At 41.7% G+C, this 17,529-nt stretch overlaps 1 protein-coding gene and 1 long non-coding RNA gene across 6 annotated transcripts; one reads left to right on the plus strand and one right to left on the minus strand.

The window, feature by feature from the left end:
- The first annotated feature begins 142 nt into the window (after nt 1–142).
- On the plus strand, nt 143–14,114 carry LOC118386285 (guanylate-binding protein 1-like). 3 transcript variants are annotated; one of them, XM_035773916.2, is made up of 11 exons: nt 143–459; nt 2,899–3,103; nt 3,700–3,827; nt 4,441–4,550; nt 4,715–4,905; nt 5,258–5,500; nt 11,053–11,333; nt 11,519–11,731; nt 11,865–11,967; nt 12,127–12,320; nt 12,468–14,114. In XM_035773916.2, the coding sequence occupies exons 2-11, from the start codon at nt 2,908–2,910 to the stop codon at nt 12,687–12,689; spliced, it is 1,881 nt and encodes a 626-aa protein (XP_035629809.2). In that variant the 5' UTR covers nt 143–459; nt 2,899–2,907; the 3' UTR covers nt 12,690–14,114. The 3 variants fall into 3 exon arrangements, with proteins under 3 accessions (XP_035629809.2, XP_052378531.1, XP_035629808.2); XM_052522571.1 differs by lacking the exon at nt 143–459 and adding an exon at nt 485–1,836 and having other exon boundaries at nt 11,071–11,333; XM_035773915.2 differs by lacking the exon at nt 143–459 and adding an exon at nt 487–1,836.
- On the minus strand, nt 5,544–16,864 carry LOC118386289 (uncharacterized). 3 transcript variants are annotated; one of them, XR_004826183.2, is made up of 6 exons: nt 16,791–16,864; nt 15,806–15,928; nt 15,326–15,408; nt 14,217–14,309; nt 12,071–12,245; nt 5,544–7,583 (listed from the first exon to the last, which is right to left on the minus strand). It is a non-coding gene; the product is annotated as an uncharacterized LOC118386289 (long non-coding RNA). The 3 variants fall into 3 exon arrangements; XR_004826185.2 differs by having other exon boundaries at nt 12,071–12,314; XR_008139826.1 differs by lacking the exon at nt 5,544–7,583 and adding an exon at nt 11,816–11,949 and having other exon boundaries at nt 12,071–12,314.
- Between the last annotated feature and the right edge of the window lie 665 nt (nt 16,865–17,529).

Consider the following 17,529-nt stretch of genomic DNA (forward strand, 5'->3'; position numbering starts at 1 on the left):
ACTTTCACGTGGTAGTCGGAACTAGAAACTGGAGAGAAAAAAAACACGGAACTCTGAAATCTCTGACTTCAGAGCGTTCAAGTAAACTGGGAAATATGGAGGAAAAAACGAGCTCCTACTGAGATTTATTTCCATCTCGGAATTCCAAGTCGGGAAATCGTGCCTCTTTCTAGAGCTCCTACTTTCCGACATGAAGATAACTGACATCATGACATGATTTGACCTCGTTTTTTTTCTTTACCGAGGTCCCAGTTGTAGTGAACGCACCATTATATACGTGCGATTCAACCAGTTAGGAAGGAAGTCTGACATTTCGGAATGTTCTAGTTCCCACTAGCACGTGATCGCGGCATTTAATGAATAACTGCGCAGAGCAGGGACTTTTATAAATCACATATTTCTTTAACTATCCTAACGCTGACCACAGACTGAATAATAACCCACTACAGCTTTGCCGAGGTAAACTCCCTTGCACTACTTACATTTAGGATTATTTTTTATTTTTTTACAAATTGATTTGCAAGTTGACTGGTTATATGAAAAATACTTGATCCATCCTTAATAATGTAGGCGTTTGCGTTTAATTCATTGATTAGGTAACCAGAAAAAATCTTCTGACAAAGGCTATATCTGCCACATGATTTAGCCTACAGTAGAAACAGTATGTGAATTTGTCTGTAGTCTACATGCTGGACATAAAATGTATGACAACGTGCTGTATTGAGACTGAATTAGAGGGTGATCACTCTGGAATTTATACACTGATTGAGTAGGTAAAGTTATGGAGATTGTACTCCTAATAGAGTGATGGTGAGAAAGACAGTTCCTCAGTTTAGGGTTATTTTATGTTGATTGGAGGTTAAATGTTTGCAATTCTGTAACATGCCACTCAGCTTTTAAAAATCCAATTAACTGTCCATTTATCCATACAAGATGTGGTCTGGAAATAATAAACATGAATACAATGGCATCAATACTAAGAAGGCACATTCATTTAGCAATAACAGAACGAGATATACAGCTTTCATCTGTTATAATAATCCAATGACTGAAACGAAATGACAAGTAGCTACCAACATCAGACTAACCATCTAACAATGACAGGTGAAAATGTAGCTAACAATGTTAGATAGCTACCATAAAAAAGAGACACAATTGATCAGTTTGGCCTGGTGGTAGGCTCTAGGAAGAGTTTTGGCTACTGTGTTCTTGGGGACCTTCAATGCTGCAACATTGTTTTGGTACCCTTCCCCAGATCTATGCCTCGACACAATCCTGTCTCTGAGCTCCATGGACAATTCCTTTGACCTCATGTCTTGGTTTTTGCTCGGACATGCACTGTCAACTGTGGGACCTTATATAGACAGGTGTGTGCCTTTCCAAATCATGTCCAATCAATTGAATTGACCACAGATGGACTCCAAGTTGTAGAAACATCTCAAGGATGATCAATGGAAACAGATGCCCCTGAGCTCAATTTCTAGTATCATAGCAAAGGGTCTGAATACTTATGTAAATAAGGTATTTCACTTATTTAAAATGTCTAAATCTGTTTTCGCTTTGTTATTATGGGGTAATTGTGTGTAGATTGCTAAGCATTTAAAAAAATCCCTTTTAGAATAAGGCTGTAACGTAACAATGTGGAAAAGGTAAAGAGGTCTGAATACTTTCCGAAGGAACTGTATATAGAGACTTTACAGTTGGCACTATGTATTCGGACAGGTAGCATTCTCCTGGCATCCACCACACCCAGATTTGTCTGTCAGACTGCCAGATGAGGGAGTGTGATTCATCACTCCAGAGAACGCGTTTCCACTGCTCCAGAATCCAATGGCGGTGAGCTTTACGCCACTCCAGCCAACGCTTGGCATTGCACATTGTGATCTTAGGCTTGTGTGTGGCTGCTCGGCCATGGAAACCATTTTATGAAGCACCCGACTAACTGTTCTTGTGCTGACATTGATTCTAGAGGGAGTTTGGAACTCTGTTGTGAGTGTTGCAACCGAGAACATATGATTTTTTACGTGCTTCAGCACTTGCTGGTCTCATTCTGTGAGCTTTTGTGGCCTACCACTTTGCGGCTGAGCCATTGTTGTTCCTAGACGTTTCCACTTCACAATAACAGCACTTACATTTGACCGAGCCAGCTATAGCAGGGCAGAAATTTGATGAACTGACTTGTTGGAAAGATGGCATCCTATGACTGTGCCACGTTGAAAGTCACTGAGCTCTTCAGTAAGGCCATTCTACTGCCAATGTTTGTCTATGGAGATTGCATGGCTGTGTGCTCGATTTGATACGCCTATCAGAATCGGGTGTAGCTGAAATAGCCAAATCCACACCCCGCACCCCTTCTGCCGACCCCTTGCGCCCTCATAGTTTGGGAACCACTGCTGTAGGCTACATCCCAGTAAACACGGACCGATGTCTTGAATCAATCATAGACGTCTGTTTGGTTCAGACATCGTCCAGTCCGGACCGGCCTTGATTTGGTCGAAAAATAGATGGTATTTTCAACTTGAATTCAGAACCGAAAAATGACCCAATTTTTTTTTACATGTATTTTTTATGTCTGGAAAATAGTATTTTAGATGTATTTTCAACGTCTTTGTGCTTTCTGGGACTATTCTAGCTTTGTGGGGTATAAGGAGAGGCAATTTATTTTGTCTAGCCTAGGGTGACAGAATGGCCAGGACCGGGCCTGAATTTATTATAATTTTTTTGTCACTGTCCACCCAATCTGTTGATAAGCCTTGATTCACTCTTTATCACCTGTTCCTGTGCCTCCTTTATCACATTACATTTAATTGCAATAAAAAAGTCTGTAGGGACTGTGACACACCCACAGTACCCTACCCAATTAAAAGTTATTGTGTGTTGTTGCCATTGTTTCTATAGGTCAGCATCATGACAGGCCAGAGAGTATCCATGAAGGAACCAGTATGTCTGATAGAGAACGACAGTGATGGGAAGCTGCGTGTGGTCCGCAGTGCACTGGACATCCTGGACCAGATTGACCAGCATGTGGTAGTGGTGTCGGTGGTCGGGCTGTACCGCACCGGCAAGTCCTACCTCATGAACAAGCTGGCTGGAGAGAGGAAAGGTGAACCACTCAAGCATTTTTTTTAATCTATGGTCCAAAGTCCGAACAATGTACATAACAATATGCATGACCTCAACACTGTTATATGGATAAGGAATGATTATGTATAAGATAATTATTTCTCATAAAGATAGTGTAATAGAAATGTGAAACAGAAAGTGTTAACTTATGGACTGCATTTGTCATTCAGAGTTAGAGACAGATTTGCTGCACCAAAGTACAGATTTGTCCTGTTCTGACCACATTATGCTTTGATGTTTTTTTCTCTCCAAAATTGGAAATTCGACACATCCTGTTATTGCGTTGTGGAAACTACAGTTTCTCTTTCAGTTTTACACTATAACGTACAACCAGACAGCAGAGCAAACATCAAAGACACATTTTGTTCCGACCACATTTGTTCTGGGTGGGTTGTGTAGATCAGGGTGCCGTTTTGCACTGGCTGCTAGTTTCACTTTCAGTCTGTCAGTATGATATACAGTATAACTAGACAAACAGGTTCATCTGAAAACCAGCAGCCTTGAGTTAACACTTTACATCCTGCTGCCTCTTTACAGATTCCATCCTAAGAACCGTTTTTATCCTCTGTCCTCAAGGTTTTGCCCTGGGAGCCACCATCCAGTCCAAAACTAAGGGCATCTGGATGTGGTGTGTGCCTCACCCTGAAAAAAGAGACCACACCCTGGTGCTGCTGGATACAGAGGGGCTGGGGGATGTGGAGAAGGTGGGAGGTCAAAGTTCACTCTCTGTCAAAAACCTTTTATGGCTCAGATTGTTTAGATGACAGAATATAACATTGCTATGGGTAAAATCCCATGTTATCTCAATGAACTGTGTCTAGTACTGATAGCTGATGTCATCATCTGTATATAATGTCTGACTTATAAATGTATGATGTATACCAATTGATTCTAAAGAGTATAACAAATAAATAATGACCCATGAGCTTAGTTCAACTGTCATACCCCATCAGACCCCAAAATATAAACTTGTTTTACTCCAATGTTTGTAAATGTAATTAAACTCTGTATAACATCATGGTTAACTACAATTATGATGTCACGGATGGTGAGTCATTGCACCCATAGCTCAGTCTATGAATTTCAGTGGTTACATTTCTTCAGGCCCATCCCTCAGCTCTTTTTTTGTTCGTTTTTTTTAAACCAAAACTGAGGCAGTGTGTGGCTTGGTTAATGTTTCAATTAAGGATTCCAGCTTTGACCTTTATTTAGGTAGGGAGCTCATAAAACGACCTATGGAGTAGACATTTAGTTACTGACTTAATTTCACTCTAGTATGAACAGAGTACCAATGTGTTCCTTCTGTTGTGTCTGCAGGGTGATGAGAAGAATGACAACTGGATCTTTTCCCTGGCTGTCCTACTCAGCAGTACTCTGGTGTACAACAGCCTGGGAACCATCGACAACAACGCCCTGGAGAAACTACAGTATCCTTCAGCAGACCTATAAAGAAATATAGTGTAGTGTTGTATGTCTGGGTTAATTTCATCCCCAACAACCGAACCGACCTCAAAAAGTACTAATCACTCAGCACTATATTGTATGTTAGTATATCTGGTTTCATTTTTGTCCTCAACACCGCCTTCTACAGCTATGTGACAGAACTGACAGAGCACATCAAGGTGAAGTCCAACCAGCGAGACGGGGAGGAATCTTCAGAGTACCTGCGTTACTTTCCTTCCTTTGTGTGGACAGTCAGAGATTTCACCCTGACCCTGGAGGTTGATGGGAGACCCATCACAGCCAATGAGTACCTGGAGAATGCTCTTAAACTGAAAACAGGCAAGAATACTGACGAGCACATTTATTTTAACTTTATTTAACTAGGCAAGTCAGTTAAGAACATATTCTTATTTTCAATGACGGCCTAGGAACAGTGGGTTAACTGCCTGTTCAGGGGCAGAACGACAGATTTGTACCTTGTCAGCTCAGGGGTTTGAACTTGCACCCTTCCGGTTGCTAGTCCACTGCTCTAACCACTAGGCTACCCTGCCGCCCCACATAACTGGATTGATGGTATAGTATCAATAGTAAATATGTAAATATGAATATATGAATACATACATAAACATAAAACGTTATTGCGCAAGTTGTTAATTTAGGCTGATATGAATATTTTTTCTTTTTACAAAAGGTCAAAGTGCAAAGGTTCAGCAGTACAACCTGCCTCGTAGTTGCCTGCGGAACTATTTCTCTCCTCGCTGGTGCTTTGTGTTTGAGAGGCCAGCCAGCGGAGACAAAATGAGACGTATGGAGGAGCTGACCGACGCTGACCTGGAGCCTGCCTTTGTGGAGCAAGCCAAGGAGTTCTGTGACCACGTCTTCAATGAAGCCAAGACCAAGACCCTGAAACAGGGCCTGAAAGTTACCGGCAGACGTGAGTATAATTATTATAATACAACAAATATACTAAAGTACAACAGTTGAGTATCAACTACAACCACTTCCTCTACTACCACTGATACTACAACCAATTCCTCTACTACCACCAGTGCCCCACCACTACTACGACTACTACTACCAGCACCACTACAACTACTACAATTTCCTTTACTTCTTCTACAAGTAGTACTACTATTTCTACTACTTCCATCGCTACTACATCCATCACTACCACAACTATATATTGAGTGCGCAACACATTATGAACACCTTCCTAATATTGAGTTGCACCCCCTTTGCCCTCAGAAAAGCCTCAATTCGTCAGGGCATGGAATAAACAAGGTGTCAAAAGCATTCCACAGGGAGGGATGCTAGCCCATGTTGACTCAAAATGCTTTCCACAGTTGTGTCAAGTTGGCTGGTTGTGCTTTGGGTGGTGGACCATTCTTGATACACACTGGAAACTCTTGAGAAAATCAGCAGCATTGCAGTTCTTGCTTGACACACACGAACTGGTGCGCCTGCCACCTACTACCATACTCTGTTCAAAGGCACTTAAAAGTTTTATCTTGCCCATTCACCTTCTGAATGGCACTCACACAATCCATGTCTCGAATTGTCTCAAGGCTTCAAAATCCTTATTTAACTCATTTCATCCCCTTCATCTACACTGATTGAAATGAATTTAACAAGTGATATCCATACGGGATCATAGCTTTCACCTGGATTCACCTGGTCAGTCTGTCATTGAAAGAGCAGGTGTTCCTAATGTTCTGTACACAGTTAATTATAATAAGAGTACGACCCATGCAGTTTCTAATGTTTTGTATGTATGTATGTATGTATGTATGTATGTATGTATGTATGCATGTATGTATGTATGTATGTATACAGTGCATTCGGAAAGTATTCAGACCCCTTCCCTTTTCCACATTTTGTTATGTTATAGCACTATTCTAAAATTGATTATATATACTTTTTTTCTCAATAATCTCCACATAATACCGCAATGACAAAAACATTTTATTTTATTGCTAACTTATTACAATAAACAGAAACCTAATTTACATAAGTATTCAGACCCTTTGTTATGAGACTCGAAATTGAGCTCAGGTGGATCCTGTTTTCATGGATCATCCTTGAGATGTTTCTACAACTTCATTGGAGTCCACCTGTGGTAAATTCAATTGATTGGACATGATTTGGAAAGGCACACACCTGTCTATATAAGGTCCCACAGTTGACAGTGCATGTCAGAGGAAAAGCCATGAAGTTGAAGGAACTGTCCATAGAACTCAGAGACAGGATTGTGTTGGCACAGATCTGGGAAGGGTACCAAAACATTTCTGCAACATTAAAGGTCTCCAAGAACACAGTGGCCTCCATCATTCTTAAATGGAAAAAGTTTGGAACCACCAAAACTCTTCCTAGAGCTGGCCACCCGACCAAACTGAGCAATCAGGGGAGAAGGGCCTTGGTCAGGGAGGTGACCAGGGGGTCTGAATACTTTCTGAATGCACTGTATATAAGTTAGTCCGTGTCCAGTTTATTAGGTACGCCCATCAGGAATCGGGTTGGACCCCCAATTTTATCCAGAAGAGACTAAATTCTTTGGGGCATGGATTCCACAAAGTGTGGCGTTCAAACTTTGCCCAATTGGTATCAAGGGACCCCAAGGATAAATATTGTTATATATTATCAAGTTGATGGCACATTCATATAGCGGCACCTACATAAAGCTGAGTAACTCACTCATTCATGGCTTTGGATCAAAATAAATAAGTACCAACATTCTTTCTGATAGCCTTTTATTAAAGACATGTTTTGGTTATCCTGACCTGGACACCATGTACAGTATTATGGGATGTTAGCAGGACAATATACCTTTACCAACACCTCTCTGTATTTTGATACTTTGTGGATGGGGGCTCCGGAGTGAATAGGGGCTCCCGCAGTGCAAAATGCGTTGCTACAGACGCAAGGTTCGATACCCGTGCCAGCTGCCACCTGGAGACCCATGAGATGGCTTTTGGTTTTAATATAGAATCCTCCAGTCCAATCCTCCTGCCGCAGGTAGCCTAGTGATTAGAGCGTTAGGCCAATAACTGAAAGGTTGCTAGATCGAATCAGACAAGGTAAAAATCTGTTGTTCCTAGGCTGTCATTGTAAATAAGAACTTGTTCTTAACTGACTTGCCTAGTTAAATATAATAATAAATAAAATATATGTAATTATTGGCGGAGAGTCACGTCATATTTTTCAATATACTGTAGGCCTACCGTAGGCGACATGAGTCTCACTAGTGTTGAGTAATGTGCTGTTAAAAGTGGTGGTCTTATTTATTTAAAGAGCATATTGAAGTTAGGATAGGATTTGAAGCAATAGCCTACAACTATTTTAGCATCATTTCGCGCTGCTCTGAGACAGGCCTTGATTGACTGGTCTTGATAAATCAATGAGATTTTTATTTTCACTGACTCTTCGATTGGGCATTGGTTAGACTACAATGTTATGAAATGTTATGTTCTTAGTGTAACCTTTATTTAACTAGGCAAGTCAGTTAAGAACAAATTCTTATTTATAAGGACAGGCTACTCCTTCCTCCCTGTCAGTGAAATGAACCCCCGTCTCCAGCGTGCCCGCACGACACAGAGATTTAAGTACTGTAGCCTACTCCTGACCTTTTTTTTGGAATAGAAACACAATCATTATTAATCTAATTAATTAAGCAACATTTCTTAAAATCAGTCCCATATACTATGTTCTTACAAAAAAAGGTTTTAAATTCTCTAGTACAGCCACTATTGAAGGCTATCAAATGCTTCTCAAAGATGTCCTCTGGTGGTCAAACTAGCACTAACTAGCATTAATGGTACCAGTGGTTGGCACTTAAATAATGTGCCATAGAATTCTGTGGCACCATGCAAGCTGTGCCGCGGTACACTGCAACTTTTAAAGGAAAAACCACTGTAACTGAATACCTCAATGTCTGCCTGCTTTATATAGCAAGTCACGTTCCATGATCTCGCCATCACGGTTGACAACTCCATTGTGTCCTCCTCCCAGAGCGCTAAGAACCTTGGCGTGATCCTGGACAACACCCTGTCGTTCTCAACTAACATCAAGGCGGTAGCCCGTTCCTGTAGGTTCATGCTCTACAACATCCGCAGAGTACGACCCTGCCTCACACAGGAAGCGGCGCAGGTCCTAATCCAGGCACTTGTCATCTCCCGTCTGGATTACTGCAACTCGCTGTTGGCTGGGCTCCCTGCCTGTGCCATTAAACCCCTACAACTCATCCAGAACGCCGCAGCCCGTCTGGTGTTCAACCTTCCCAAGTTCTCTCACGTCACCCCGCTCCTCCGCTCTCTCCACTGGCTTCCAGTTGAAGCTCGCATCCGCTACAAGACCATGGTGCTTGCCTACGGAGCTGTGAGGGGAACGGCACCTCAGTACCTCCAGGCTCTGATCAGTCCCTACACCCAAACAAGGGCACTGCGTTCATCCACCTCTGGCCTGCTCGCCTCCCTACCATTGAGGAAGTACAGTTCCCGCTCAGCCCAGTCAAAACTGTTCGCTGCTCTGGCTCCCCAATGGTGGAACACACTCCCTCACGACGCCAGGACAGCGGAGTCAATCACCACCTTCCGGAGACACCTGAAACCCCACCTCTTTAAGGAATACCTAGGATAGGATAAAGTAATCCCCCCCCCCCTTAAAAGATTTAGATGCACTATTGTAAAGTGGCTGTTCCACTGGATGTCATAAGGTGAATGCACCAATTTGTAAGTCATTCTGGATAAGAGCGTCTGCTAAATGACTTAAATGTAAATGTAAATGTAATGTCACAGCAACGTGACACACTGTCTATAGGAGCCAACTACACTGCTCAAAAAAAATAAAGGGAACACTTAAACAACACAATGTAACTCCAAGTCAATCACACTTCTGTGAAATCAAACTGTCCACTTTGGAAGCAACACTGATTGACAATAAATTTCACATGCTGTTGTGCAAATGGAATAGACAACAGGTGGAAATTATAGGCAATTAGCAAGACACCCCCAATAAAGGACTGGTTCTGCAGGTGGTGACCACAGACCACTTCTCAGTTCCTATGCTTCCTGGCTGATGTTTTGGTCACTTTTGAATGCTGGCGGTGCTTTCACTCTAGTGGTCGCATGAGACATGAGTCTACAACCCACACAAGTAGCTCAGGTAGTGCAGCTCATCCAGAATGGCACATCAATGCAAGCGTGGCAAGAAGGTTTGCTGTGTCTGTCAGCGTAGTGTCCAGAGCATGGAGGCGCTACCAGGAGACAGGCCAGTACATCAGGAGACGTGGAGGAGGCCGTAGGAGGGCAACAACCCAGCAGCAGGACCGCTACCTCCGCATTTGTGCAAGGAGGAGCAGGAGGAGCACTGCCAGAGCCCTGCAAAATGACCTCCAGCAGGCCACAAATGTGCATGTGTCTGCTCAAACGGTCAGAAACAGACTCCATGAGGGTGGTATGAGGGCCCGAAGTCCACAGGTGGGGGTTGTGCTTACAGCCCAACACCGTGCAGGACGTTTGGCATTTGCCAGAGAACACAAAGATTGGCAAATTTACCACTGGCGCCCTGTGCTCTTCACAGATGAAAGCAGGTTCACACTGAGCACATGTGACAGACGTGACAGAGTCTGGAGACGCCGTGGAGAACGTTCTGCCGCCTGCAACATCCTCCAGCATGACTGGTTTGGCGGTGGGTCAGTCATGGTGTGGGGTGGCATTTCTTTGGGGGGCCGCACAGGCCTCCATGTGCTCGCCAGAGGTAGCCTGACTGCCATTAGGTACCGAGATGAGATCCTCAGACCCCTTGTGAGACCATATGCTGGTGCGGTTGGCCCTGGGTTCCTCCTAATGCAAGACAATGCTAGACCTCATGTGGCTGGAGTGTGTCAGCAGTTCCTGCAAGAGGAAGGCATTGATGCTATGGACTGGCCCGCCCATTCCCCAGACCTGAATCCAATGGAGCACATCTGGGACATCATGTCTCGCTCCATCCACCAACGCCACGTTGCACCACAGACTGTCCAGGAGTTGGCGGATGCTTTAGTCCAGGTCTGGGAGGAGATCCCTCAGGAGACCATCCGCCACCTCATCAGGAGCATGCCCAGACGTTGTAGGGAGGTCATACAGGCACGTGGAGGCCACACACACTACTGAGCCTCATTTTGACTTGTTTTAAGAACATTACATCAAAGTTGGATCAGCCTGTAGTGTGGTTTTCCACTTTAATTTTGAGTGTGACTCCAAATCCAGACCTCCATGGGTTGATGAATTTGATTTCCATTGATCATTTTTGTGTGATTTGTTGTCAGCACATTCAACTATGTAAAGAAAAAAGTATTTAATAAGAATATTTAATTCATTCAGATCTAGGATGTGTTATTTTAGTGTTCCCTTTATTTTTTTGAGCAGTGTATTTTCGTGAAACTAATAAACCGGCCACTGAGTGTATATATGCAGATTCTGCTCACTCACTCTCTCCCTCTCTCTCCTGCAGTTCTGGGGAACCTGGCAGAGACATATGTGTCTGCCATCCGGAGCGGGCAGATCCCCTGCCTGGACAATGCTGTGTTGGCGCTGGCCCAAATTGAGAACTCCAGTGCCATCAGGAGGGCCAGGGCCCACTACCAGAAGGGCATGGCTGACTGGGTAGCCTACCCCACAGAGACCCAAGAGGAGCTGTCTGAAGTGCATGCTGTCATGGAGAAGGAGGCTGTGGCCATATTCATCAACAACTCCTTCAAAGATGAGGACCAGAAGTACCAGTTGGAGCTCATGGTATGGGAATATAGATTCTATATTCAATGAGTCAATATTACATTTAATGATACATGTCTTTAACAAGATTAGGTTAATTTGTCATTTGGGTGAACTATCCCTTTTATGGTACCATTTTATTACCTCAACTCAACCAAGACATTCTGGTTTGTTCTGGTACATTCTGAACCAACCTCTTTCTATAGAAAGTGCTTCAAGAGGAGTATGAGAAGATCTGTGAGAGGAACTACAAGGAGTCCCAGAAGTCATGCGAGTCCAAAATCCAATGCATCTTTGCCCCCCTGGAGGAGAAAATAAGGGATGGCTCCTACATGACCCCTGGAGGATATAAAGAGTACTGCAACGACCTGAAACTGGCCACCAGCGAATACAGATCTGAGGGAGGCAGGGGAGTGAAGGTATGTTGGGGAGGTGGTGCTTCAGCTATTTTAGAATATTATGTAATTATCATGTTTTGTGGATGCTGGTCAAAGGAGTTATGAATGCACTGATGTGATGTTGAAAGTGATATATTATGTGTGGTGGTTCCAGGGTGAAGAGGTACTGAATGAGTACTTGGAAAGGAAGGCCAGCATTGGTGAGGCCATCCTGTCAGCAGACCAGTCTCTCACTGAAGCTGAGCAGAGAGCAGAAGGTGATATTATAAATGTAAAACTAACATCTGCCAAATCAGTGTGCTAAAATGACAACACACAACCTGACGACAACATTCTAATGACCACCACATGAAGGCTTACCTATCACTCTCTTTCCCTTGGTCTCTCTCTGTCACTCATACTCTCTCCCTCTTTAGCCGAGCAAGCAAGAAGGGAGGCATCTGAGCGGGAGAATCGAGCCATGGAGGAGCAGCTGGTTGTCCAGGAGAGGTTGAGAGCGGACCAGCAGAGGACATATGAGGAGAATGTGAACCAGCTGATGGAGAGGATGGAGAGAGACAGCAGAAATGCCATAGCAGAGCACGATAGAGTTCTACAGGCCAGACTGAAGGTAGGAATAAAAAAAAACACAAACATTGAGAAGTACACTTTAAAACTACAGTACCTGTAGTAATACGATGTGTGTGACACTGCATTTGTCAGTTATACACTGTGTATGTGATGTACTGTATGTGGCAAACTTTATTTGTCATTTCAGGAGCAGAGTGATCTCCTCCAGCAAGGATTTGATGACAAAGCAAGCCAAATGCAAAGAGAGATAGATTCCCTTAAGGATGCGAAGGCACAAGAGGTAGAGAATAGGCCATCATTCATTAGCAAGGCTCTGGATACTGTTGGGACTGCAGCTACAATGTTCCTACCAGGAATATTCCCCAAAATTGGAGGAATAGCTTTGAAATTATTTTCAAAGTTGTTCTGATGAAAGTTCTCAAGGAGAATGATAAACTATCAAATTAGTATTATTCCCATAGACAAGTTTAATAATTTATTGATTCAATCAGTATTTATTGAAGTTAATGACTGATTTACTTTAGATTAAGCACTTAAGTAAGGTTGTATTTCTTTGGTGTTATGTTAGTTTTGACTACAATACAAAAAAATTTAAGGAAAGCTTTAAAGACGTTTTTGCAGTTATTTTTTTTTACTATTATTATTTTTACTAATATCGAAAGATTGATCAGTGCCTAAATGATCTACTTGAAGTTTAGTTTGATGAGGTGCATTTGTTATTGCACCAGACATGCTTTCCTAGTTATAGTTATGCATCCATAGTTATAAATTATGTGGTTAACTGTACGGCTAATTGGCAACATTGACCTGTCAAAAGCTTTCGATACTGTTGATCACTCACTGCTAATTTAGAGGCTTTCCTCAATTGGCCTGCATGTAACTGGTTTAAAAATGACTTGACAGATAGAACTCAATGTGTATCTACTGATGGTGTTAAATCAGGTTTCCTGGATATTATGAAAGGTGTCTCGCAGGGGTCAATTCTGGGTTCTGTACTTTTCACATGAACAATATCAACTTGTCTGTTAACTTGTAACCTGCACATGTATGCCGATGATACTGTTGTGTGTGCTATTGTCACCATATTAGCTAACATCATTGTCAACATAGCTACTGGAACTAACGAGTTAGTAAACCCACTACACTGACACAGTAGTGTACAGCAAGCAATATAGCAATTACACCGGCGGGCCCCAGTGGCAATAAAATAAGGAAACCGAAAGCTTACCTTGACTTGGAAGAGTTCCAGTGTTGGATAGCCTTAGCTAGCATAAATAGAATCCCTCTCTTTATGAGCAGGGTGTTTGAGTAGGCTAAATTAGCTAGCTCCATTAGCTAACTAAGAAAGTGAAAATGAGAAATAAAATACAACAAAATATAGCTAGCTAGCTCTCTCTCTCTCTCTCTCTGTTGCTTCTCCTTAATTTAGAATAAATTAATTTGTTCAAAACTGTTCAACTATTTTATATCTCTGAGTCAACTACTCACCAGATTGTATGCTAGCTAGCTAGCTGTAGCTTATGCTTTCAGTACTAGATTAATTCTCTGATCCTTTGATTAGGTGGACAACATGTCAGTTCATGCTGCAAGAGCTCTGATAGGTTGGAGACTGTCCTCCGGAAGTCATCATAATTACTGTGTAAGTTCATGTAAGGGGGTGAGAACCATGAGCCTCCTAGCTTTTGTATTGAAGTCAATGTACACAGAGGAGGATGGAAAATAGCTCTCTTCTGGCTACAACATGGTGCTACCCCAGTGTGTTTTAATCAGTTATTTGGTGACATGTTCATATAGTGAGTATAGTTTTAAATAAAACTGTTTCACAATTGTTTTATTCACTGATTAGGATGGTTCTTCTCTTTCTCCTCTGAGGAGCCTCCACTGGTTGACACATGTGTACGGCTTGGAGGGATACCTCCACCCAACAGATACTTACCAGTAAATGTACGATGTTGCTTTTTGCAAAACGTTCAGCAAATTCCCACACTTGTCTTGCACTGGACATGCCAACAATATGAACATGGACATTCTGCAGAGAGAAAGAAAATGTCAAAGAAAAAGATAAAGCAACATAGAAGAACAACAAAATAAGTCCGCACTATTCTGCTGGCAGTTGGAAAGATCAATTATAGTATTAAAATTTGATTACAAAGAAATCAAACATGTAATTCTGTGGGAGTGATAGCCTTGAAAAAAATTGAAGAATCTTGGCCAGGACTTAAATAACTACTGTTTATATACTTATCTAACAAACCGGAGGCATAAAAACATATGACTTGCAGGAACTATCAAAACAGACTGCATTCTGCAGATTATCTGATCTATATATCAACTTCCACCCAGCTGGGCATAGATCCTTATCATGGAAACATTAGCTAATCTGTGCAGCACGTAGCTCAGGATGACCCCACGAACAAGCCACAAATTGAAGAACCTGTTCACACTCCACTCAATGGCTCTTCATACCTCACCAGGCAGTCACTGGGCATGAACAGATGTGTGTGGTGTTTGTTTAGTGTGCAGATTGATGACTGACAGGTCATTTACTCCTACTCACCTGGGGCTGGTACTGGACATTCTGCCGAAAATAATCAAATTGCCTCCTCTACTAGAATAGTCCCAGTAAGCAAAAATGTTTAAAATATGTATTTTCCAGATGTTGAAATCTGGATTTTTTCAGTTCTGAATGAAAGTTTAAAATATTAAATGTATGTCAGCTACCCAACTTTATCAGGGGGAGTTATTCTGAGCCTACTTGCAATGTGTTTACACAGAGGGAAATGCAGAAGAATTTTACATTTGCACTATGATCAGCTCGTAAAAAATGTAAGGCTACAAACTTGAAGCCACTGATCATGACAATTTAGCCCGCTGGATGCAACTCCTGAACAGCAGTTGTGAGTAGCCGGCAGTTTTTCCTACCCACGTACTTCTACATCTGCATTTCTTGCTGTTTGGGGTTTTAGGCTGGGTTTCTGTATAGCACTTTGTGACATCTGCTGATGTAAAAAGGGCTTTATAAAACCATTTCATTGATTGATTGACCTGGTTTTTACTCTGTTCCACAATGACCTCTTTTGCCTCCTCTGCCCGTCCCTTGTTACGACACACTAGGTGGACCGTCCCATCTGTAGAGCAATAAAACCCAAAAGAACCCAATGTTAACCACACAACCCTATATCAAAAACGGTGTAAACTATAATTACCTTAAAGCACCTCTTCCACCTGAGGGGGAATCTTATAACATATGGTCCCTCGTGGTTGGTCTGTCAGTCTGTATGTCTACATAAACCTTTATGAGACCTCACTTTGAGGTTTGGTGCCATCTGGGCTGGGGCGCACTCATAACTCCACAATTAATCATTATCTATCACCCACTATGACTGTAAAGGAATCTTAATGTGGACTGTATAGACATCCTGTATGGAGAAATGGTACCATACATTTATGATGGAAAACATCTATTCACTCACTGTTGTATGAATTTATCCAACTCTAGGGCATTAAATGTTGCCTATACAGTACCTATTTTGGCTATTTCATGGGCAGTAGCTTTTCCAACGGCGCTGTTGGCCCCAGTGATCACAAAAGATCTGCCACTCAGGTTCACATCCAGGTCCCCAGGATTAAAATGTTTAGTTGCTGCTTCTGTAGAACACAAGAACAACACATCTCAACAAGGTCCTTCGCATTATGGGGATTATGGAACTTAACTATTATGGAATAGATTACTGTTGGATACGAAATTAGCCAAAGATCATGCAAAGCACAGGGCACACACCCACCACTACCATGAAGAAAAAATACAGTCAACATAGTAATTGCATGACTGCTAATAAAATAAACTGTATCTTTGCTAACATCAATCTGAATGCACCGATGGGCAGTATTTCTGTTACATGTATTTTAAATATGCATTTAATCATTTGTATAACACTTTCACGCTACATTCGTATCAGAAGTATGATGGCACTATAGTATGATAAGAGTGTCTGCTAAATTAACTAGATATGAATATGTAAAAATGAACTATTCCAAAGCATGCTGTGTATTATTGAAATGAGCTCTGACCGAAACAGGGCAAATAATAATACCCAGTGTGCTTTGCAGTTCATTTTGGAATGTACATTTTCATATATACATTTTGGTTATTTACCAAACACTGTCTTACAGTCAATGCATTCCACTAAGGTAGATAAACAACAACATATCACATAGCAAGTAAAACGTTTCTGGAACCGTTACTGAGACATTGTTGCTGTTCAGCCGGCTACTTCCAAACGTTTTTTAAAATACATGTCGTTTGTATTTTAATTAAATACATTACAAAATACATGTATTTCTTAGTTCATTTTGATACATTATCTTTGTGTTGTTTTTGTAATTGTAATTTTTGCCCATCCCTGTCTGTAAATTAGTCTCTGTGAAGACATGAGTGTCAGTCAGAACCTTTACAATTCCAACCTTCGATTTATGCGCAATAGGCCTTCTACCAAATACCTATACTCACTTTGTGTATTCTTGGAGTCCTTTAACGAGCCAAACGGCTAGTGTAACATTTCATAACGACACTAAACAAGACACGCCTCTTTTTACAATAACAACGAATGACTCGTCGTCCAATTGGTGGTGAATGGCCGAGTGGTCTAAGGCGCCAGACTCAAGGTGAGAATTCCTAGTTACATGGGGTATTCTGGTCTCCGATTGGAGGCGTGGGTTCAAATCCCTCTTCTGACACAACTTTTGCCTTAAAAATTAGCTCTTTGTCAACAAACGCAAAATTTACAAATGGTGAAAAGAAAACACATGAACAGTGATCTGGTATAATGTTCAGTTTGATAAATGTCCAGTTTGAGAACAGACAACACATGAAAAGTTGTATTATTTCCTCATTTCATTGATATGCTCCTGTGAGATGTTTAGTATTCAAACGTTACTCAAATTTCCATAAAAAATTTTTACTATATTTTCATTAGCTTTTAACGTTTTTTGTTTATTTTTCATTTGTATCTTAAGATCTGCATGTTTCCATCAGACATATCAAACTTATGTTACAGAATCATGAAGAAAATATCTTTTTTTCAAATTTGTCAATTGTCAGGATGGCCGAGTGGTCTAAGGCGCCAGACTCAAGGTGAAAATCCGGGGTTATTCAGCAGACTGCTTAGGCTATTTCAAACCAATACAAATATTACATGTGGGAATCAGCATAATGATTGATCAGTGGTCGAAATGTTTTCACTCTGATA

Source organism: Oncorhynchus keta, chromosome 7, assembly GCF_023373465.1.
Source record: "Oncorhynchus keta strain PuntledgeMale-10-30-2019 chromosome 7, Oket_V2, whole genome shotgun sequence".
NCBI lineage: Eukaryota > Metazoa > Chordata > Actinopteri > Salmoniformes > Salmonidae > Oncorhynchus > Oncorhynchus keta.